The sequence below is a fragment of the Tiliqua scincoides genome, chromosome 4 (assembly GCF_035046505.1).
Source record: "Tiliqua scincoides isolate rTilSci1 chromosome 4, rTilSci1.hap2, whole genome shotgun sequence".
NCBI classification, from domain to species: Eukaryota; Metazoa; Chordata; class Lepidosauria; order Squamata; family Scincidae; genus Tiliqua; species Tiliqua scincoides.
In genome coordinates this window covers 97,930,301-97,954,948 of record NC_089824.1, presented here as the reverse complement: position 1 = coordinate 97,954,948, position 24,648 = coordinate 97,930,301, and the positions used below count along the sequence as shown (strand labels likewise).

At 43.5% G+C, this 24,648-nt stretch overlaps 1 protein-coding gene across 1 annotated transcript; it reads right to left on the bottom strand.

Annotated features, from left to right (window-relative positions):
- Nucleotides 1-12,809: 12,809 nt before the first annotated feature.
- Nucleotides 12,810-23,952, bottom strand: NDUFS6 (NADH:ubiquinone oxidoreductase subunit S6). The gene is made up of 4 exons (XM_066622860.1): nucleotides 23,751-23,952; nucleotides 19,160-19,213; nucleotides 16,107-16,229; nucleotides 12,810-12,959 (listed from the first exon to the last, which is right to left on the bottom strand). The coding sequence occupies exons 1-4, from the start codon at nucleotides 23,904-23,906 to the stop codon at nucleotides 12,891-12,893; spliced, it is 402 nt and encodes a 133-aa protein (XP_066478957.1). The 5' UTR covers nucleotides 23,907-23,952; the 3' UTR covers nucleotides 12,810-12,890.
- Nucleotides 23,953-24,648: the final 696 nt, after the last annotated feature.

Genomic DNA, 24,648 nt, shown 5'->3' with positions numbered 1-24,648 from the left:
ACGCACGAGAAGCAGAAAATAATACAAATGAGAGGCTTGGTTAAAAATTGCTGTAATTATTGATCTATATAAATAAAAGGCATAAACGAGCCCTACCCTGGCTTTGCCATGAAGAAGACAATTTGATTTAAGATCATAAATATTAAGCATCTTTTGAAACGTGATTTCATAATCTATTTGTCAAGGCTGGACTGCAAACAGCTGGGCATCGGGTTGCTGGGTTTTTAGAGGCTCTGATCCTGGATGTCATTTGCATCACTGGCTCTGATGCATGCCTGGGTTTTGTATCGAGAATAGCAGACCTGACGAGGGAGATCTGGATTGGGACCCTGGCATGGGGAGGAGGAGGCTTTAACATTTGTACCCTCAACACTCATTTATACTCCTCTCACTAATGAGAGGGGGGTGAAGGGGTAATTTGTACCCAGGCCCAAGGTCAAAAAGGGGGCCCAGGAGCCAAAGAAAGGATATTTTCCCAGATATTTCCTGGGATCTTATATTTTCGTATCTCACCTGGACTCGCTGCCCATGTGGGATGCTAAAGGCGCAGCAGCTGCTGCTACCAAAAGATATATGTGCTGAACCAAGGAATGCATACATGATATTCCTTAACACAGTGTCAAATCTGGGAGGAAACTGGCCTGCTACACAGTGGCGTCACTAGGGTTCACATTGCCCGGTGCGGGATGCCAGTGCGTCACCCCCCATGCAGTGGGGGGGGGGGAACAACCCAGGTGGTGGGTATGGTGATGTACCATCATTCTGCCCCCACTGGTTTTTTGGCTGTACCAGTTGATAGAAAAAATATAGAACACATTCTGCATGAAATTACGCATTGATTGATATACATGATACCATGATAGTATTATTCCTCCAAATTATGATTTTAGTGATTTTGGTCACTAGTGGTGTTACACACACACACACACACACACACACACACACACACACACACACACACACACACCGGGTGTCAGCTTACTAACACCTTATTGCAGCAGTTCTCAAACTTTTAGCACTGGGACCCACTTTTTAGAATGACAATCTGTCCAAGACCCACCAGAAGTGATGTCATGGTGGAAGTGACATCATCAGGCAAATTAAAATAAATAAGTATAAATAATTAAAGTAAAACAAATAATTAAATAAGCAGAAGCCAGCCCTGGTCCATCAAGTGAATTTCCTCTGCAGCCTGCCTGTAATAACACCACCCCTCCAAAACCAGTAAGGTTTTCAGTCCTGCCCAGTGCCCAGTTCAATTTAAGAACTTCTTTTAAACCAGATCACTGTCAGGATCCACCTGGCTTTGCAAGTCTCCAAAAAGTGCACCTTATCAGCTGAGGCCTCTGTTTTGATCCTTTTTAGTGGGGGGGGGGGGAGAGACTGTCTTCTGGAGCGCTTGTTTAGCTCCAGGTGCATAGGATCAGGACCATTCTAGTAGCCTTGCACTCTCCTTCACCTGATCTTCCACACCAGCCAAGGCACGTTTGCTTATTTGCGAGTAAACACGACCGTGAGGCTTAGTTTCGCTTTCCATAGGGCTCAATACATTCATCTGCTTGGAGGGAGGGACTTCCTTCTCAGGTGTTTTTGGGGGCTGCATTCATTGGATCAGGACCATTCTGGTGACGTTGGATTCCTCTCAGCCTGCCCTTTCCAACGGACTAAGGCAAGTTCGCCTACTCATGAGTAAACACGTAATACAGCTCACTTTCACTTTCCATAAGGATCAATGCATTTTTTGTTCTCCTGTTTTTTTGGCCATAACTTTTGATAGAAAGGAGATATTTCACTCTGGTTTTTTGCATTGCATTCTGCTCAAAATTCCGCATCCAACGGTATATAATATGATGGGCTTACTCCTAACCACTGTGATTTTAGCACGTTACCCCCCAGTGCACGTCACCCCCCGTGTGTGTCACCCGGTGTGGCCTGCACCCCCCCCCGCAAGCGATGCCACTGCTGCTACACTAGCTCTTTGGCGTGTAGATGTGATTGCCATGAAGGAGTTTATAGGAGCTCAGGGACACAGTTTTGGGGCTATAGCTGCTGCAGAAGCATGTTTTGGTGCAAACAGGACACTTTCCATTCTAGTGTGAGCCTACATACTATGATTCTAATTTTCTGCAATGAATTCCTATATTTAAAAGATATTAGAGAGGAGTGTGTTTAGTTTTCCATATTAGTTTATCTAACTGCTGGCACTGCACAGGCAGGCAGACCTGGTCTCTGCATTGGGAAGCCCAGTAGAACTGGGCTCCAAATACTTTTCCAGCTGTCATCACCCCCCCGTCCTGTTTTTTCCCCTCCTCACCCCTGTTCTGCCCACCCTTTTCATCATCATCCCTCCCCTGCCCCTCCCCCTTTGTGAAGGGCCCTCCCAAAAAACTTTGTGCCCCCTGAAAAAATTTCCCAAAGGCCCTGACCTTCTATGATTCTTGTCCAGATTTCCCTCTCCTTCCATGCCTGCTGTTTATGAAATGAAAAACAAGCATGAACAGGGCAATGAATCAATTAATGCTAAGCATAGTTTGGCCCTAAGAGTCTTGGAGATAAGGGTTGGTCCTAGGCTTGGAAGTGGAGCCTAATGGGGTCAGGAAACCTAGAGGCACTTGACTGAGGCAGGAGACAGAAACCAAGAGTCGAAGGGACCAATATATCCAACTTTCCAACACTGGTGTAGCCACAATGCAGCCCAGAAGTAAGGGAGCAAACGTTCCCATACCTTGAAGAGGCTTCTGTGACTGCCTTCCCAAAACAGGATGCAGCGCATGCCTCATTGGCATGACTGCACCTGCACTGGGAAATTGGATAGGATTGGGCCCTAAGCGGGCCGAGTCTGGTTATCTCACAATAGGAGAAGAGTCAATGGGTGCAGGCAGGTGATATCAGGCTTCCTGGGAGGAGGATCTTGTTGGGATCTTGTTAAGAGCAACTGCCACCTTTTCTGTCCTGAATGGGGGAGGGCAAGCTATGTAAAACCTTGCTTAAATAAAACTTGAAGTTTGTTTGGAAAGCATGGGATACGTTTCATTTATATACAGTAACCTTGAAACAGGCTCAGGGGTAGCACCTGATAGATACAGCTATGGACTTCATTGGACCATCTCTCATCAAGTCAAGCAGGATATGGCCAGCCTCAGTGCTGGTGCCAGGTTGTGGGGAGCAAGCCTGCACTGGGCCCTGTTTGGCATCCCCTGCGCTGTGCTGAACATTTGTACTACAAATGTTCCTGTACCCCAAAGAGACCACCAGCCCGCTCAGTTTCAGCACTGGATACGGCATGGGCCATGCAATTCTGTTGCACCAGCACTGAATAGGATTGGGCTGCTAGTTGTACATACAAGTAAGATGGTGAAGTCAAGAATTAGCAATATTTAGGAAAGGGGGTAAGAAGAGTCATAGGGAAAAACCTCTTGCACGACACATAGTTTTGGCATTTTCTAACCACTACTCAGCAGTAAAATATCACTCAGGTTCTGTTACAAAGAAAAGGCCTATCACAAATTTATAACAATATACCATCCCTCCTGAGAATTATCTGGCTTTTTCTCCTGAGACAACTTGTCAGCTTTATATCAGCTGAGCAGCTCAGCTATCAGTTCTGCTAACTGGGCAAAGAGGCACTCCTCAAAGAGGAGGCACTTGAAGTGGTGCTCCTCTTATATTTAGCAGGGAAGAGTAACTGTCCCTTTTCACCCCAGTGCAGTGTCTTTTCGAGGGGCTGTTTGCTGGTGTTCCTTCTCTGTCTTTTTAGATTGTAAGCCCTTTTGGGACCCGTTTAGTTTAGTTTTTTTTTAATTTTATTTTGTCTGTAAACCTTTTTGAGAACTTTTTTGCTGAAAAGTAAAATATAAATATCAATGCTGGTGATGATGGTGGGGGTGATGATTATATGATAGGAGCTGTACTGTTTGAGTGGTACAGAAAGTCTATAGCCTGTGTTCAGATGACCTGCAAACTTTCACATGAGAGGGAGTCATGGAAATGGCCCTTTCCTCTGGCAGCTGCACAGAGAAATTGCACTTCTTTCCCCTGATTAAGAGAGATACCCCTCACCCTATTTGCATGCTTAGCAACAGACACATTTCAAAAACAGTAGCAAAGTCTGCTGGGCTTGGCAGGCCCAGAAACTAAGGGTCAACAGAGTTTGTGGAGGTGTGAGTAACCAGCACAGCTACAGTCTGGAAACATAACGGAAGGACAGTGCGCAATGGAAAGGCGCACATTTCTAAGAGTTTAGAGGTCTTGGTAGGTATCTCAAAGACATGATCATATAGATGGGCTACAGTTGATTTGGACTAAAGGGAGATGAAAACTGAGGTAAGGCCAGGGAGGAACATCAAGAGTCAATTCAGTTGGATACTGGAGTCAAGGCTCTAGTTGGCAACCTTCAGTCTCGAAAGACTATGGTATAAGCCTGGTATTCCCATGTGGTCTCCCATCCAAGTACTAACCAGGCCTGACCCTTCTTAGTTTCCAAGATCAGACAAGATCAGGCATGTGCAGGCTAACAGTTGGAGTCAAGCCTCTATGGTTATTAGAAAGCCCACCTGGCCAACCCAACTCCTTAACCCTTGGTGCTGGCAGCAGTTGTAGCACCCAATGTGTCTATTTTTCAGTTGGTAGTCAAATCTAGGAGAAACCTGCTTTGTCCTAGCCTTAAATCATAAATATTTCAGCAATATTCGGTCTGTGTGCATCTCAGTCATTACCAGAGTGCTGAAAATGAGCTTTCACAACTTCTCAGTCCCAGATGCTACATTTCTCAAAGGAAAAAAAAAATTCTGCTACGTATTCTTAATATAATATGCTAATACAAAAATAACAGGCAAGCAAGCTTAGTGCTGAAAGAATTTGCTGAGACCTATTTTCAGGGTTGTATCTGTTCTGGTACCGTGGCTCTAGGGAGGGAGGTGGTATTGTAGATAATCTGTCATGTGGCATGACAATTTAAAAATCTCATCAACGCTATGGAAATTAAATTGTTCCAAAAGTACCTCTGACTCCCTCTATGAATTTTACAGGGTTTTAAAGGGGGTGGAGAGGAGGAGGGAGAACAAACCAATGGAACATAATTAGTTTAAACCTTATCGTTTCTTATCGTGGCACCAAAAAAATGAAATTGTAAATCTAACCATGTCTAATAAATTAGTACTGTACCACTGAGATTAGCCTCTCAGGAATCAAACTCAGTTTAGCATGACTAAAGAGGTCCTATCAAATATGAATGTTCTAGCGATCTGTCATCACTGGAGTCCGCCGTCATCTTTGGAAAGTTGCTCGGTGCACCCAAGTTCCAAACTTAATTGCTCAAGATGATGTGTCCATTGCGATGGTAGATGTCCATGACTAAGTGCACAAGACAGCAATCACATCATTTTTATCACAGATTCATACCCAGTAGGTTTCATGGAAAGAGAAAAAAAAATCACCACCCCGATAAAGAAAGTTCTTTGCTTGGTTAGTTCTACCGTGTAAAGCTTGAGAGGTTCAATCATTTGCACTCCTGAGACTTCCTGCCTGAGCTGGTGTTTTCTGAGTGGAAGTAATTCCTCCCATCATGAGAACTCTCTCTCTCTCTCTCTCTCTCTCTCTCTCTGTCATCTACAGGCACATTGGTTTATACTAGATGTTGCCAGTCAACTTTTTACCAATGCATTAATCCCTTTCTTTCTCCATATTCCCACCTTTTCAGTTCCCAATTTCTACATGCTTATTGGCAGGAATGCAAAAATCGCCAAGTGTCTGGTAGCCACTGGTGCCTAAAACTCAGACCTGGCGACCAGCACTGAGGTTGCTGAAGAGTTTATTAGGCATATCGCTTTTTACATATGATCACAACTTCATTCGTTTCCCCACTCAAGTTAGCTCTCTAAGCTCCATGCATTTTCTGTGCAGCTTAGGTTATAGCACTTGTGCTGAGTGGGAGGTGAGCTCATCACCGATGTGAGGGTCCCCCACTCCTTCCTCTAGTCTAAAGAAGAGTTGTGGGGTAAAGGAACAGTCCACAATGAACTAATAAAAACACCCCAACCACCCAGAGGTGTACTGGTCTCTCTATCTTGTTTCTACTTTTTTTCAAAAAAAATGTTTCCACCTCTGCTTCTGTTTGTGTACACATATACATGTATCCATCAATAAATGCATTTATGTGTGAGAGGCAAGTGCAGTGAGTATCAACACCAGTGCCAATACATGACTCTTGGGTTGGTTTGTCGGCTCCCTGCCCCTTCAGTATTGTATTGCAGAAGACTTGAGAATGCCAGTGTATACATGCAAAAGTCATTCCTTATGTCAAAGAAGAGAAACTCTGTAGGAAGCTATGTACTGTACAACTCTAAGTACTCTTAGATGAGGCTTCGTTTGAATCCAGATGCAGACCCAGATTTGACACTGACCTATGCTGGAAGGAAGATGGGGGAGAATGATCCTAATCCTCTCTGCTTTCTCAGCACCTTTCGATATCATTGTGAAAGAAATCAGACCACACTCCTTTATGGCCAGATAATCTTTTTATTACCCTCAGGGTGATCAAGTGGCCATAAACCCTTATGGTCACTGAGCACCCGCAGATCTCTCCAAGACCGATTGCCAAATAGCTCCTAACCGCAGAGATTCCACTCCTGATAGTCAGGATAAATTTGGGGAACCCTCCCCTTGAGTCGTACTCCAGCTTACACCCCCTTGGGCTCAGCTTAACAAAAGGAGTAGGCTCCCATACAGGGTCTCCAGGGTCCACCCCGGTCACACTGGATTGCCTCCCAAAACCAGTCCCTGTGCACTCTTCCAATCGCAATAATCCAGTCAGTTGTAATAAGTAGGATTTATTGAATAAATGTTTTAAGCAGGATTATACAGACAGCACTGCATACGTCTAAAATTTAGAAATTTAGGCAAAGAGTACAGAAATACAATACGACACTCAGTCTAATAAAACAATAACAACTACCTCCTGACTCTAACTATCACTCACCAAAGTCTTAGCATTCCAAAATCCGATCTAGCCCATCTTGCTGCAGTCAAGTTGGGTTCGCTCCTGCCAAGGTGGTCAAGGCTCTCAGGCCCCCTCAGCCAGAGACAAAGTCAGCCCAGCATAAGCGTCCCTCCCCCACCTTTATAGGTCTCCTGACCCATCCACCAATCAGAACTCGGTGCCAGCTGAACATTCTAGTGGTGAACGTGCCACAAGCCTCCTTACTCATGGTGGAATCCCCCCTCCCATCCCGAGACACTCACAGCTGAACCCTGTTGTAAATCAAGTTGGCCTTGGAGCCCACTTGGTACGATATCAGAGGGCCCTGTGAAGCAACCTCCTCCACAGTCCTCCCAGGCTTGGTATGCACTAATTAAGGTTGGATACAGCTGGGGTCTGGGGCCTACCAGCATGGCTACAAGCAAATCTTTCCTTATTCAGATGTTACCTGGTCCTTGATTTCCCTTTTTTGTCACAATCATCACTCATGGTATCTTTCTGGAGCAACTGTTGAGGGAGGCAGTGGGGTTCAGCGGAGGTTATTTCCAGAAAGTGGTATTGGGAAACTATTGCCAACCCCAGGAAAATTATGCTATGGTGCAATACAATGCTTCATTTTGTCCCCCATGCCTTTCAATATCCAGCTGACACTGCTAAATGAGCTTATGAAGTGAGGCATCATAAGCACAGCTCTTTCTCTCCTCAATTTCAGGCAAGGCTACAGAGATGCTCAACCACTATCTGGAACTGGATGAGGGCCAATAAACCTAATCTTGATCCTGATAAGATAGTGCTTGTAAACAAGTTAGCGGTGCCAGGAGTTGGCTAGTGCTACAAATTTGTAGCCTGGAAGTGTTCTTAGATCTGGCACTATCTTTGGATACACACATAGTCATGGTACCAAGGACCATACAAAGCACTTTTTCATTAGCTGGTGTTCATTAGCTGGTGTACAGTGTCTCCTGGACACTCATTACCTTGCCACATTTTGTATATGTTCTGCGAACATCTTCTCTATTGGTTTATTTTCCTATGTAAACAGCTTTGTGAACTACTCTTGGGGAAAAGTGGTATAGAAGTATTATTAAGTATTAAGCTGAGCCGAGTTATTCCACCTGCTTTGGTGTGAGCGAAGAAGCGTCTTGGCTGTCCTCTATGTGAAATATGAAAGAGCTGCTTGTCAGCTTGCGTGGGAGGAAATCGGAGGCCAGAATGTGATACCAGATCAGAAAGATCCATCTGAAATGTTGTGTTTCTTGAAAGATAGAACCTTTCTTTGGTCGTAAAAATCCCTACAGGGATTTAGAACAGCCTGCCCATGTAAACCGCCTTGAATAAAGTCTGAGGAGAAATCTGACGACTGAGAAAGGCGGTATATAAATACATGTATTATTATTATTATTATTATTATTACTATTACTGTTATCTGTAGTATGTGGGGTTACTTCTGAAGAGAGCTAGGGAACTAGTTAGTACCAAATGAAACAAGCCCGAGATCCGGACCGTGAATTGCATCTTGTCAGCCTTAAAAAGCTGCAGTGGTTCCTGATCTGTTTCTGGGTATAATTTAAGGTACTGATGTTGACCTTTAAAGTTGTCCTCAGTGGCCGGGGACCAGGATAGTTTAAGGACTGCCTTCTCACGTGTACAGTCCTTGGCCAGGGCCAGTCCTGAATGGCCACTTTGAGCAGCAAACCAACAAGGGTGCCCCACCCAGCTGTTTCATACTGTATTCCAGGTCTCTTGCTTGCTGTGAAGCACATCAAATTAGCAACAACCCGTCTCTTCCTCCAGTGCCGTTGTTGCAGTAACGGGGCAGTGGTGGAGAAATGAGACAGAGAAATCAGATGAGCAGCCACTCTTTGCACAACATTACTCACCCACTCAAAAAGGCTGGGCATGCAGCAATGACACCTAGGGGATAGCAAATTGGCAACAGTGACAGCGAACAACAGCTTCCCTCTCTGTATACAAGGCCAAAACAACTTTTAAAAGCAGAACATTCCAGCTCTTTTTTGTTCCAAGCAGCTGGACAGGCAAAGCCATCTAGAAGCAGAGCCATGAGTGTTATTGTTCATCAGCTCTGGCCTGAAATTGTGGCAGCCGGCCATTAAGTTCTTTGTAGAACTATGATGCCCTCTAGGTGATATAAACAGTGACAGAGTAGCAGTGGTAGAACTAGCCATTTTGCACTTGTCAAGAGCCATAGAGGATTGGGCAATAAATCCTACAGAGAGAACACATACAAGTCAGGAAAGTAGGCTTCGGGAGACCTATCACGAGGCAAGTTTCCCTACCATTCTAAGATTTCCTTAAGAAATCTCTCAATGGCCAGAAGCAAAGATATTCTCTAAAGGCTCGGCCAACGCCATTAAGACCAACTCAGATCATTGAAGCTGAATCAAGCTAACGGATGTGGTTCCCCAGAACAATAATGCAGGCATTCCCCCGACCATTTGTCAAGTCTCCAGGCAAATTTAGATAGGATTCAAAATGCAATGTCCATGCACTGTGAAAATATGAGAGCCTGCAACAGACAGGTTTTCCACTGTGTCAACTGTGACTCAAAGGTAGTCAGAACAGAGTCCTGTTGATACACTAGAACTTGAGTTAGGATCAGACATAACACTGATCATGTCATTGACATATAACTAATAAGGACTTCAGAATAGATTTTCATTCTTTACATCCAGGTCAAAATTCTAACAAAAGTGCCTCAATTGTTAATCATAATACCAATGGCAGTTAATCCCTCACAGATAAGGGGTGGGTGTGGCATTTTGTCAGGACTGTCTCTCCATAGCTGCTGTTTAGAGTTTTTAAAAAGTGAACATACCAGTGACATGGTATCACATCTAGTTTGGACCTTCTCCACAACTGGCTTGTTTCATTGCTTACAATGGGACTATGTCACAACTCATCTGCATGAATTTGGGGTTTGTATCAGTAACTCAGCTATAGTACAATGACCTTAAAATTGTTTACTAAAGAAAACGTGCTTCAATTCTAACCTGGTTTTTTGGGAAATCATATGGAAAACTCACCATAATGATAACACAGTGGTTCTCAAACTCTCCGGGGGAGTGTGAGAGCCAGTAAGTCTTTGCAGGGGCAGGGGGAGGAGGCGGCGGGGGCAGGGGAAAGGCAGCGGCGCGATCCCCAGGATCGCGCCACTCAGGGGGCTGCAGGGGCTTGGGTGCACTTACCCAAGCCTCCTGCAGATTCCCCAGGGTGCGGGGAGCCTGGCACGACTTCTGGCAGAGCTCTCCGCAGCAGGGAAAGTGGATGCGGAGCGCTGCTGCCTTCCTCCCCGCCTCTAGGCTGCCCCCGCCCCTTAAGGGGGCAGAGACCAGGGCCCTCAGACTGGGGCATCGCAACGCCCCAGTTTGAATAGCACTGCAATAACAGGATGCAGAACACCACTCCTTGAACAAAGCAGAAACAAGTTGGCTATGGAAATTTTGCCCACATCATTAGCATGATCAGAACCCCTTTTATTTAAGGCTGAATAGAATTTCTGTGGGTGCCTATTCTTCTGTCAAAATTCATTGTGTTTGAGAACAAGCAGTAAATTAAGTTACACTCTCAAATATTTTTCCCAATTTCATCCAAGTGCTGGAATCTCATCACAGTTCAGAAAAAAAAACTATTCAAAAGGCTCCTAAAGTTTGATTGTTAAGGCTGTGGAAATCAGTGCAATGCAAGGCCAAAGATGTCATTGCTCCCCAGTGCCTCAAAAGATGAGAAGCTTTTACACAGCTGCTTCTCATGTCCAGAACTTGGATGAAACAGGAAAGTCCAAGGGAGAATTTAAAAAATATACTCCCAAAGACCTCCACTATCAATAAGAGGGAAGTTAAGAAGTAGGACTGAGCCTGAACCATTTCTCAATTTCCTTGCTTTTGTTATCACTAGTACCCATACTGAGGAACAGAAATAAAATCTGAAAGGCCAGTTAGGATAGCCACAGGAGCAAGGATGCAATGTGTGTGCGCATGTCTGTTTAGACATGAAGAGCTAAAATCTCCCTAGAAAGGTTCCTCTGTGGGGGGATTCTATAAAAAGGATGTCTGTCTTGCCCCTTTTTAATGTTTTTTAACCACCTGGAATAATTACTAAAGTGAAGCCTTGAGTTAAACTTGCCTGTTCAGCATTCTGTGTTTCTTTGTAACATAATACTTCCTTATGAAATTTAGTGAGCATGTTCAAGACACAATTCTATGTTGTAAGTTTGAATCCCAGCTCAACCCCTGCACCAGTTTCCAAGAAAAGATATACCTTCACCTGATATCACTTTTAACTATGAAATTATTAAATATCACAGTGAAAGTGGGTATGAAAAGTTATGGCATAGCACTCCTTTTGAAATTCAAACAGCTCAACCCTCACACCCATCTGCGATGGGAAATGAAAGATTGAATACACAATATATAGTAATTAATATCTGAACTTGAGGGACCTACTCTGATTTACTCTTCTTACTAATATGAGTTAGTTGAGAGTTACAAGACTTGGTCCTCTGAAACTCACACACGAAGTATCTCTGGTGCTATTCCCTTACGATCAATGGTTTTTTATCATTACACAATGGCCTTTTTCCTCTGTGATGCTACTAGAAAGAAGCTGAACATTAGTTATACCATGATACCATTAATACCATGGCTTCACAGCATTTGGGACTGCGCCAATGAGTTACTTCCCTGCAGACTCCTGAACAGGCAAACACAGTCCATGGGAAAAGCAAGAGGTAGGGCTATGAAACACAGCTCACCAGCACGCTCCAAGACATTGTGAAACCGTGGAGACTCCCCATGGTTTCATAACAACTGCACAGGACACATATGTATGCTAATTGTTCAACTCAAATAGAAGCTGTTTTTGGGAATGTTCCTTTTCCTTTTGAACTTGTACTGCAACATTAGATTAAAATCTCTGTTAAATCATGGTGGGCAGGGAAAACTAATTAGGAATGCTGGAAAGTACTCTAAAAATATAACTCCATAAAATATTTAAAATCCCCTAAAGCTCAAAGAAGCAGAGAGCAGTAGAGCATAGAAGATAACAGTTTGCAACAACTTTTAGCATGAAGGTTATGTATTTTCTTTATCTGCTGTCAGAAAGTCTCACTAATGAATCAACATTGGCTTAACACACATATAGAAATTGGGTTTAATACATCTACTAGTGTAATAATCTTTGAACTGTATTCCTAGAAATTCTGACGCCCTAGAAGCTTTTTAGGGTTTTCACTCAAGAGATCAGGTACTTCAAAAGACAAAACAAGGAATTTCTCAGGCCGCTCAAGAATTTGTGGACTTAGGGCCCTATCCTATCCAACTTTCGAGCTCCGGTGTAGCCACAATGCAGCCCCATAGTAACGGAACACTTGTTCCCATACCTTGAGAAGTCCCCAGGGACCACTCCTCCACCACAGGATGCAGCGCACACCCCACTGGTACAACTACATCAGCACTGGAAAATTGGATAGGATTGGGCCCTTAGGCTGCAATCCTATATACACTTACCAGAGTAAGCCCCATTGACTATAATGGTGCTTACCTCTGAGTAGATAGGCATAGAATTGGGCTCTTAGTGTCTAGATGCAGTGGATTGCAACACAGAGCACAACATGATCTTCAGGTCCCCGTCAGGACCATAGTTCTGTAGTGCTAATTCCAAGACGGTTTCATTATTAACTGTACAATCCTGACAAGGAACTGTTTAAGATTATGCAAATGTCATGTGACCAAGTATCCTTCAGCATAGTTCCAGAATGGAAAGTCCACGCTAAAAAAAAAAAATTTAAAGGGTGAAAAATATATATACACACCACTTACAATGGCCTTTAAATATATATATTTAATATAACACAGAAAGGCTGACAGCTGTGCAAGACACAATAAGACAATTAGTTTCAGTGATGGTGCATCTGCTTAAATTGAAGTCCACAGTAGCCACATGTCCCCGTCTTTGTTTCTTTGTCCTGTATAAAGGGGGAAAAACACAAGTGCAATGTTATCCTAAATGCTGTAAGTACAGGTACATTCCACCAATGTCAATAGCCTTTTCAGTAAAATAAACAATTCTGTTCACAAATGAAGAGTGTAATTCTATCCTGAAAGTCGACAAGCAGCTCAACCTTGTCCATGTTTATTCAAAAGTGGATTGCCATAGAACATATTCCCAGCAGGGAATAAGTTTCACTGAACTTAATGAAACTTGGTTCTTTCTTAGCACAGTCGTGTGCCACTTAGCTACAGGGATGCGGACCAGCACCCCCGTTGCCAAGCGAGGTTTGACACTATATGAAACCTCTGAAGACGAGGGGAAGCTGTGCTACCCTCATCTCCAGAGGCATTTCTAAGCCTTACAGAGGCGGCACACAACTGTGCGCTGCCTCTGGGAAGCTCAGAACGCCCGAATTGCGTGAGAGATGCGACTTCCGGTTTCCTCGGAAACCAGAAGTCATGACTTTTGCACGATTCGGGCATTCTGAGCCTCTGTGAGGCTCAGAAAAGCCTCCAGAGGTGAGGGGAGCTGAGTTTCCCTTGGCTTTGGAGGCTTGCAGGTAGGTGTGTGTGTGTGTGTGTGTGTGTGTGTGTGTGTGCGCGCGTGTGCGCATGCGCAGGGACCAGTGGCGGCATCGCACATGCAGCCCGTTGCTGGTCAGAGTGTCGCAAAGTGACAGTCACCTGTACATATAGCTAGGCTTGTGCAGCATAAGCAATAATGTGACTTTCGTGTACAGCTTTCATAGTACGAGGTCGCCCAGAAAGTAATGCACCACATTTTTTTCTCAGCCTACAGTAATGGTACAAATGTGAAACTTTTGATATACATTATTTGAATTTTCAGGAGCGCGCACACAAATTTTTGGTTTCTTCAGACAGATAGCGTAGCTGCAGCAGTGTTTCGAAATGGCGTATGTAAGCGATGTACGTTACAAGCAGCATGTCGTCATTGAATTTCTTACTGCGGAGAAAGAAACTGTTTGGAACATTCACAAACGTTTGTGTACAGTTTATGGAGAATCTGCAGTCGACAGAAGTACGGTTAGTCGCTGGGCACAGAGGGTGAGGCCATTAGAAGGCAGTTCAGCAGAGCTCCAAGATTTGCAGCGTTCGGGGCGGCCATCCACGGCTGTCACACCTGACAAGACGCAGCTTGCTGATGTGCTCATTCGCGACGCATAACGACTAGGCAGTTGGCGCTGAAGTTGTCAATCAGCAAAGGAAGTGTGGATGCAATCATCCGTGCTCTTGATTACTCAATAGTGTGTACACGATGGGTTCCGTGCTGTCTTACGGTGGACCACAAATCTCTCAGAAAAAACATTTCTTCTGAGTTGCTGGAACGTTTTGAAGATGAGGGGGAAGCGTTCTTGTCCAGGATTGAGACAGGTGATGAAACCTGGGTTCACCATTTTGAGCCCAAAACAAAACGACAGTCGATGGAATGGCGTCATCCTCAATCTCCACAGAAGAAAAAATTCAAAGCAACTGCTTCCGCCGGTAAGGTCATGATCACTGTGTTTTGGGACTGTGAGGGCGTCATACTCACTGATGTGATGCCAAGAGGCAGCACCATTCATTCTGAAGCTTATGTGAAGACATTAACCAAACTCAAGAGGCGCTTCCAGCGACTTCGGCGCCATAACAACCCAGGTGAATGTTTGATTCAACATGATAACGCTCGGCCTCACACAAGTTTGAGGACTTCGGAACACATCACTAAACAGTGTTGGACTGTGTTACCCCATCCACCCTACAGCCCTGACCTAGCTCCCTCAGACTTCCACTTGTTTGGGCCATTAAAGGATGCCATTCGCAGAAGACATTTTGAGGATGATGAAGAGGTGATTCTCACAGTGCAGAAATGGCTTCGTGACCAGAACAAGGAGTGGTACCGACAGGGCATACATGCCCTTGTGTCTCGCTGGAGGAAGGCCATAGAACTGGACGGAGATTACGTAGAAAAACAGGGAGTGTAGAAGAAACATCATTCTTTCTTGTGTGTAAGTTTCATTGTGTTCAATAAATAATTGTTGAAGAAAAAAAATGTGGTGCATTACTTTCTGGGCAACCCTCGTATATTTGTTCAGAATATCAACAAGTACTTTCCTTTTTATTCATAATATCAGGCAGGCAGATTCAACAAGAATCCAATGGTCAAGCTGGACACTCACAAACTCCTTTCAGTGAAGAATACTTTTAATTTACAAATACTAAAAGAGGGGGAGGGAGTTCACTCTTGCATGAAAATACAAACAAATAAATTATTTGAATTATAAAATTTTCCAGATGAAGAGTTATTTTGATGGTATTTACCAAAAGGACTGAGCCTATGCAATGATGTAACTCAAACACAACTATAAAAATTGCCCGTTATCTTTCCAGACTATCCTGGCTATCAACTTCATATTTTTCTTTCTTTTTTTTCCTTTTTTGCCAATTTGCCTCCACCTCCCTTTACCCATCACGAAGAATGCAATTAACCATAGAAAGTGACAACACTTCATATCAGTAAAATGTTCCCTTCTCCTATGCCAGCTAACAAGATATAAGCTATTAAAATCAAGCAGTCTACTCAAGAACACATTCCATAAAAGATTGGAAATCACAGGTAGATTGCTCTAACAAGCAATAATAAAGCGAAGTAATGAGAATAAATATTTACATTAATGCATATTTGCTGATACAATAGGAAGAATGAACCATGGAGTGAAAACAGGAAAACAAAAAACTACAAATCTTAAGTGCACAGACATATGTCTGCCTTTAAAATATACAAGCTTGGCTCTACAACTGAGAGCATCATTAACACCACCACCAAAACTGTTTCTGCTTTTTGTGACCCACAAAACCAGATGCAGCCCACCAGGTGTGTATTGTGACCTAATAAGTTTCTACTTACCTACCTATCTTTTTCCAGTTCCGGACAAGGAGCAAATGTAGGCAATTTAATAAGTCTCTGGAAGGCCAGCATATATAACCGGTAGACTGCACAGGTAGATGTCAGGTCTGCACGCTAACAAACCTTTTGCTTTTTGTTTTTCTCCCAAAACAGAACATGGAGTATAACAAGGGTCAAAAATGAACAGAAGTGCATAGGGAAGGTTAAGTTACATTACCAAATTGATATACACTTTAGGATGTCCCAAAGCTCCACCGCCACCATCACAGGATATAACTCTGGTTTCAACTTCACTCACAGGTTGCTCAGCAATTAAATCAATTGCAAAGTTCTCATTCACCTGTCATAATGGTAACAGAAATGTTTTCAGTGCCTCTGCATCTCAAGCTGTATACATTTGCTTCAGCTGCAGTGGGCAAACAATGAATTTTGCTACCACAGCTATTGCAGAACTCTGTAGCTGAAACAAGGCAGAGGCTCTGCCTCTGACAGTCAACCTTTATAAAGCTGAAAGCGTCCTTCAACCCTTCACTTTTCCCCTGCCCTCACTATTACTGAGTTAACCCACAGCAGAGGCTATTGCAGCATCAGCAGCAGAATAAGCTACTACTGCAAGTGCTATGTGTTTACTCTCCGAGACAACAATTAGGCTCCAGGAACAAAATCTGCCAAATTTACTCTCTTTAGAAGAGATCAAAAATAGGAATTTAAGTGCCAAGTTTAAATGAATCCAGCACCTGCTTAAGATGAAAATTTAGTGGTCATTTCAAGCTCTGCATCCCTGCTGCATTTCACTCAACTGGAATAAAATTGGTTTATCACTGCAGTAACTAACATCAGGGTGAACAATTAGCAAAACAGGCAGACAGAAGAGCTAAAACCCCTATTGACTAGCAACAGGCCTGCAAGCTACTCTACACATACTACATTTTAAAGGGACAAAGCCTTCCAAGTGAAAATTCTGTAAAATCAGTTTCAGCAAAGTCAGGCACAGAAAGCCTTTAGTGTGAACAGTTATGAATTCAAAGTAACCTGAACAGTAATTATGGAGGCTGGAAATTGGATTTTAGAAATATCTTAGTATATGATTTCTTGTAAGACTACTACAATATAAACACATTCTTGAACAGTGAGTTTATTAGTTCACCCCACAATGAAGCTAAATACTTGGATTCAATGTCGATGTGGCTAAATGCCTTGCATTATTTTTTGAAGATTCTCTCGAGACAGGGTAATTTTACTCATTTGATCTTTTTGGATCCCTTTATAGGCTCCTGGGAAAAGAGTGCCTGGACTACTTTAATTTTTGCAATCTTTCCCCTGAGTCTTTAACAATGATGAGCCCGGGAGACGCAAAAGAAATTTTGCGTCAGAGGTTGGTGGATCTTGAAACGAGATCTGCGAGAGCCAGACTTTCTACATATGTTTTTCTTGGGGATCAAGCTCTTATGCTTTCTCCTGCCAGATATTTTTATAACATCGTTATTCCAAAATTCAGGATTGCTTTTACTAAAGCCAGGTGCAATGCACTCCTATCAGTAGTTCTTTTGGGACGTTACGCAAGGCGTCCTTATTCAGAGAGACTGTGCCCCTGCCATAATAATGTGGTGGAGACAACTGCCCACATTATTCTGCAATGTCCAAATTATGATAATTTGCGAACGAAATTTATTTCCCCGATCTCTGGTGCTGTAACGGGGATGCAGGTGGAGGAGCAGCTTGCTTTTCTGCTATCCGATGTAAATCCTGATATATCGCTCAGGGTGGCCCGTTTCTGCCATGCTGCACAGTTGATAAGAAAGAAAATTGAGAGTACAAATTGATGATTTTATGATTTTATATATGTGTAAAGGGATGTTGGTTTTAAATTTTGTGTATTTTGTTGTGTTGTTTTGTGATTAGCTGGTCGGATGACCGTTAATAAAGTATCTATCCATCTATCTACTTGGATTCAAACCGTCAGTACCACTGACATCTATTGACTATATTGGGGTTCAGCCCATATATTCCCAGTTAACTGAGAGACTGTAGGTAATAGAAAAATAAAATCTATTCATTTGTCCATGGTCATTCTCTTGTTTGAACAGACACACAGCACAAGCACACTCAGTGCAATCCTAAACAAGTTTACTCAGAAGTAAGCTCCATTGAGTTCAATGGGACTTACTCCCAGGTAGCTGTGTATAAGATTGCAGTCTGAGGCTCCAATTCTATCTAGGGTTTACAGAAGCAGATCTTGCAAACCACCTCTGTAAGTCCCACCCTAGCAGCAAAAAAAACTGTACTGCCACCATGCACTTCAGAGCTGCTGGCACAAAACTGTCAGAGGTCCTTTGTATGTGACAGTGGCTCCTGGAAGCCCTTGCCAGAGCAGGTATAGTGGCAGCAGGGGTGGTTTGCAGAAGGTCAGGCAGGGGGCGGTTCAGGAGCAGAAGGGGAGGATCTCAGCAGCAGTTATGCATACCAAGATCTTATCCCCCTGTTCCCGGCTGCACACACCTCCTGACTCTCCTCTGATTTACATCAGTTAAACAGGAGATCTGTTGGAGGTCAGGCAACCTATGGGGAGGCAAGTAAGAAAATTTTTTTAACACACACACACACCCAAACTATAGCATACAGTGCAGGCCTCAACAGTGGCACTGCATGCTATGGGCTGGCAAGGAATAGGAATGGGCTTTAAAAATAATTTAAATATTATAGTGAGTTGCATGAAAATTTGCCTATGCAGTATTCCATGTGGTTGACTTCACACAGTAATTAGACCCACAGCTGCTAGATATGCAGTATTAACATCAATACGTAAAATCTGCCTGAACTTTGGACCTCTAGCATGCTGTCATCACATGCACAGATGAAGTAAACATGTTTAAACAATGCACCAACTTGGTTAATGCCACACAAGTGCCTGTTTCTTATATACTCACTATCAAGTTTAAGTTAGACCCAAGTATAGAAGCTACAAGATACCCATTATCAGGCTGTAAGCATAAAGGCATCTTTCTATCAATGACAATGTCGGCCTGGATTGAACTCACTTCCTTATCTTACAAAAAATTCCAGCCCAGAATACAACTTAAATTGGGCAACTCCATTGGAGTTTGCTGGGACAAAACTGATTTCAAGCCAAGTTCTTCAACTAGGTTAAGAAGTTCTCTGTTTGCTCACCAGATTTTGAATTTTTATCAAAACCTTTTCAAAAGTTAATTAACTATGGCACAAATTGCAAGCACCCAATTATAATAAAAGCTCCCCAGATAAGAATTTTACCTCTTTCTGTCGCCCTATAAATCGAACCTGCCTGTAGTCATATTCCTCATAAACCTAAAATAAAACAGAAATACACAATTATACATGGAAAATATCCGTAGTTCTGATTTCAATGAGTGGAGAAGGAAAGAAAAACAAGGAAGCTGTATGGAACTTTGCATCTCAAGCTATATTGAGTTACTGGGGGAGATAACAGGGTGGGGGAAAATGAAGTGCATTTCATACAAAACTTTAACTTACAGAATTTTAAAAACATGAAATGCATTTTTGATATATTTACAAAGCATACGCTATTTTCTTCTTATTCAAACAAATGCAAATACTGTATACCTAATCTGAGAGATACCACTACAAATAGCTATAGTGCCTAAGCATATCTTTTTGTCAAGCAGCTAATGAAAAACAATAAAAGTTAAAAATATTAATAATCAACATTGTGATAAACAAAGGAGCATTTATTATTCAGATCCAAAAGTAGCTTGATGTTATCATGCAGAAACAGAAGAAATTGTTTTAGAAAAAGATCTCTGAAATGAGCATTCCTATCAAGGGATTTATACAAATTTACCAATCATCCAGAGAGCAAGTATTTCATAGTTACTTCCTTCCTCACATTGGCTCAAAGGAAAAAGCAAACAAACACACATCTTTTTCTTTGGCATTCATATTTCTAAAAGTATGCTTAAGGCTGCAATCCTAAGCATATTTACCAGCAAGCCCCACTAAAGTCAGTACAGTGGCATAGCTAAGGGTGCAGGGGTAGCAGTTGCACTAGGTAACAAGCTTTAGTAGGGCAACAAGTTGAGCTTGACACTAGTGGCCAAAATTGTGAAAACCTTGGTATATATGAATAATACCATCATGTTATATATCAGGGGTGCTGAAACCCTGGTCCAGGGGCCATTTGCGACCTTGCAGTCTCCCAAACTGGCCCATGGGGAGCCCCCACTCCCCAAAGAGCTGCTCTCTGGAGACTTGCTAGAGCCCACGCTGGCCCAACTCAACTGCTCCCAGTGTGAGGGTGACTGTTTGACCTCTTGTGTGAGCTGCAGGCCAAGAGCTCCCTCCACTGCTTGCTGTTTCACGTCTATGATGCTGCAGCAGCAGTGAAGGAAAGACTGGCCTTGCTTTGTGAAAGGCCTTTCATAGGCCTTGAGCTATTGCAAGACCTTCCTTCATTCATATAAGTTCTATAATATATTTATGTAAGTTTATTCAAATTTGAAATATAAATTAGTTCTTTTTTTCCTGGCCCCCCTACACAGTGTCAGAGAGATGATGTGGCCCTCCTGTCAAAAAGTTTGGACACTCCTGTTATATATCATTGGAAAGATAATTTAATGCTGAATGCAATGAAACAAACCGCAGTGGAATATCTGTATTCTAACAAAAGTTATGGCCAATTAACCAGAAAATGAAAACACAACTGCCTTATGGAACAAAAAGTGGATTTTCTTAACTCAGAACTGATCTATGAGACCGATTGCTCTGAGAGCCAATGAGATATCATTATGATACAGCATGGAACCAATAAGGTGTTAATATGAGACAGTTCTCATTTCCATGAATCGTAACTGCGTAAAGAGGCACTTTTTCAAGTGATGCTCCTCTTTTATTTAGCAGGGGGAGAATAACCGTCCCTCTTTACCCCAGCATAATGTCTCTAAACAATGTGCACACTTTTTAGAGTGTGCACATAATGTCTCTAGACGGAGCACACTTTTTATTTACTTAAGTTTGATTTTGTCATTGGGAAGGGCTATAAAACCTACTTGACACTAGGTAGCAGATAGATGCCTAAAGGCCAATCCTATCCAATTTTCCAGTGCCGGTGCTGCTGTGCCAATGGGGCATGTGTTGCACCCTGTGGTGGGGAGGCAATCACAGAGGCCTCCTCAAGGTAAGGGAACATTTGTTTCCTTACCTTGGGACTGACTGCAGCTACACCAGTGCTGGAAAGTTGGATAGGATTGGGCCCTTAGCTGGTTGCGGAAGAGAAAGTGGGTGGCGAACTGCTGGGAGGAGGAGGTGAGCTTTCTCTCAATTTTAACTTCTTTAAAAGGCTGGATGTGATTTCACTTCCAGTTGTGACATCACTTCCAGGGCATCATTTTGAGCTTGGCACTGGGCTACATGATCATTAGCTACACCACTGAGTCAGTACACATTTACCAGCAAATTGTTAGTAGAAAAACAGATGAAGTCATTAAGTTAGAAAACAAATTTTTAAATATCAATCTTTTAAAAAGAAGAGTGTGATTTAAGTATATGCACTTGATACACAAATAAGACTTCCAAATAGTAAGACTGGAAAAAAAGAATTCCCCCAAACACTATGTATTAGCACCAATTTTTAAGATACAGAGGCAAACAGCGAGAATCTTTCAACCCTGTCTACATTTCACATTTTAGTCTTTGAAAAAGTTGATACACAAATAGAAAAATTACTTCCAGTCTAAGCTGTCAAATTCAAAATCCACTCCAATGCACAGAAAGATATTTAAGGTAACAGGGTGGCTAGTGTTGGGTGCTGCAAGGCTCAAACCAGAAGCAAAGCACAAGAGATCAAGTTATCTCACACCACAATCATGTGCATCTACTACTCACTTCTGAATCCCAATATGTTCAATGGGGCTTACTCCCAAGACTATGTGCACAGAATCAAAGCCTTACAGCATAATTCTATGCATGTCTACTCAGAAGTAAGTTCCACTGAACTCAGTAGGTCATACTCCCAGAAAAGCGTGTATAGGATTGCAGCCATAAGCCTCTAGAGCTATTCTTCATTTACTCTGTAACATATATTAACTGCTAATGTGCCCACAATTTTTTAAAAAAATAGTTGCTGTGGTTACAATCCAACTAAATTTAAATACTTCTGAAATCCTACTGAAGAGAGTTACATTTATCTTTGACTGTCATTATGTAATTTTGCCTTAATCCTGTTCTGTATAACTTTTAGAGAAACAACTATGTTACAGCCCAATCCAATGCATCTATACTCAGAAGTTCCATTATAGTCAGTGGGACATACTCTCAGGTGAGTGTGGATAGGATTGCAGTCTTACAGCACAACCCTATACATGTTTTCTCAGTAGAAAGTCCTATTTTGTTCAATGGCGCTTACTCCCAGGTAAGTGGGGATAGGATTGCAGCCTTAGGGCCCAATCCTATCCAACTTTCCAGCATCAGTGCAGCCACAATGCAGCCCCAAGGTAAGGGAACAAGTGTTCCCATGCCTTGAGGAGGCCTCTGGGACCATCCCTTCACCGCAGGAGGCAGTTCACACCTCACTGGCACAGCTGCACCATCCCTGGAAAATGGGATAGAATTGGGCCCTTAGTCCTCTACAGTACAAAGTGTTGTGGGCTCCTTAAAAACTGACATGTTTACTGTATCATAGCTTTTGTCAACTACACTTCATCAAATGCATAACATATTATATCCTGTTGAAAAGTGCATATAATAATTTCACACCTATTTAGATTCATTGTTTACAACTGTTTGTGTGTATGCATGCACACAAAAAACAATGAAAAAATAACACTTGTGCATCTAACACTGTAAACCATAGTTCACAAATGCTCATCTTTAAGGTGGCACAAAACGCTCTGTTGCTGCTGGAATTTTCCATAAATCCACTTTTTCCAAAAAGAATGAGACTTTAATTTTTTTAAAAAGAATCAAGAAAAACAAGGAGCTCTTGGGAAATGCACCAACAGCCTGAGCGGATTCAGCCATTTCATCATTTTGGGTTGTGGTTTGTTTGTTTTGCCTTTATATTTTAAATAGTAGCCCATCATGAGTGGGCTGGCAGAAAAGTATCAAAAGCGTAGTAACAAAAATTTGTAAATCCCCTGCTAACTGGGAAAGAGACACTTTCTCCAAGTGGTGTCCATCTTATATTTAGCAGGAGGAAAGAAACTGTCCCTCTTCAACCCAGCAAAGTGTCTTTTCTAGTGGCTGCCTGCTGGTGTCCTTTTGCATCTCTTTAGATTGTGAGCCCTTTTGGGACAGGGAGCCATTTAGTTTTATTTGACTTTGTAGACAGCTTTATGAACTTTTTGTTGAAAAGCGGTATATAAAAAAATAAATATAAGTATAAATATTTGTGTGTAGTTATCACAATAAATAAAACCAGCAATCAGTCCACTGCAAAACAAATAAACAGCCATGATGACTAAATGGAGCTCCATGGTGAGAGGCAGTCTACTTCTACCAGTTGTGGGGGAGGAAGCAGGCAGGAAAAGAAAGCTATCCACATTGACCCTTCCTGGGGCACCTGACTGACCACTGCTGGAAACAAGCCTGGTCTGATCAGTGGTGTTCCCCTGGAAGGCTTCACAAAGCGACAAAGGCAAACCCCCAAAGATGTCAGAGCCCAATCCTATGCATGTCTACTCAGAAATAAGTGTCAATGGGGCTTACTCCCAGGTAAGTGTGGAGAGGATTCCAGCTTCAGGTTACGATCCTATCCCCACTTCCCTGGGAGTAAGCCCCATTGACTACAAAGGGACCTACTTCTGACTAGACCTGCACAGGACTCCCCGCCCCCCAGCCCGGGGGCTTGGCTGGAGGGCTCTGGTCTGACCTGCCCCGTGTGCGTCACTTTCTCGCCAGTGGCGGAGGTCTCTACGCCATAGCTTCTCCCGCGTGCGCGGCCGGCGGAGAAGGAAGCCGCTGCGCCCCGCCTCACAAGGAAACCCGCCCGCAGCGCCGCTCGCAAGGGCAGAGCGGGCGCCGCCATATCACCTACTCCCCCAGCAGCAACTCCACCGCGCCTTACTGCGCACGCGCAAAGTCACCAAAGGCGTCAATTGTCACGCGCCGCTTAAGCCCCGCCCGCAAGGCAAACAACGCCTGTCGTCACTGCGTCAGCGCCCGAAGCGCGTCACGTGGCTCACCGCGTCATCGCCATTGCACCGTCATTTCGTTCTCTTCCAAGGATAGTCAGGTTCGTTGCGCTGACCCCGAGGTGGGGGCCGTTGTGACCGTTGGAGTAGCTTTAGCTTGGGGGAGACGTTGCGGTTTCAAACGGTGGGGCGCGAGGCGGCGGCGAGCGCGCGCCTCAACCGCGCATGCGCCCGGCTTCGCGCGTTCTAAAGATCTGCGCGTGCGCTGCGGGCGGCCTAGTTGAGCTGGGTAAGAGATGTTAGCAGGATGCTGGTCTGCTGCGTGCGCATGCGCACTGCGTTCCTGTTTTAATGGGGGGAGCCTGCAGTCCACCTAGCCTATCAGAGGCCGTGCAGCACTTGCCAGCGCCTTCCTTCCTGCTCATATGCACTGCTGTGCAGCTCAGTGGGACTCCTCCACATAGGCTGCCTAGCCTGGTTGTGACCTGTTCAGATGTGCTGGGAACTAAGTGGCCTCGCTCAGTCCCATGGAGGCTCCTTCCAGAGCATCGTGCCATGGACTGTAATTGGGTATAACAGTGGCTCCCACCCTTGGGTGTGCTCACCTCCCAGGGGTACTTGCCAGGACCTTTAGGG

What these genes read in the sequence shown, in the direction of transcription:
- NDUFS6 (XM_066622860.1), bottom strand. Translation starts at nt 23,906, where the DNA reads ATGGCGGCGCCCGCTCTGCCCTTGCGAGCGGCGCTGCGGGCGGGTTTC. An exon ending in TTATAGGGCGACAGAAAGAG is followed by an intron (nt 16,230 to 19,159) that starts GTAAAATTCTTA and finishes CCATTATGACAG; the next exon opens with GTGAATGAGAACTTTGCAAT. An exon ending in CTAAAGTGTATATCAATTTG is followed by an intron (nt 12,960 to 16,106) that starts GTAATGTAACTT and finishes CCCTTTATACAG; the next exon opens with GACAAAGAAACAAAGACGGG.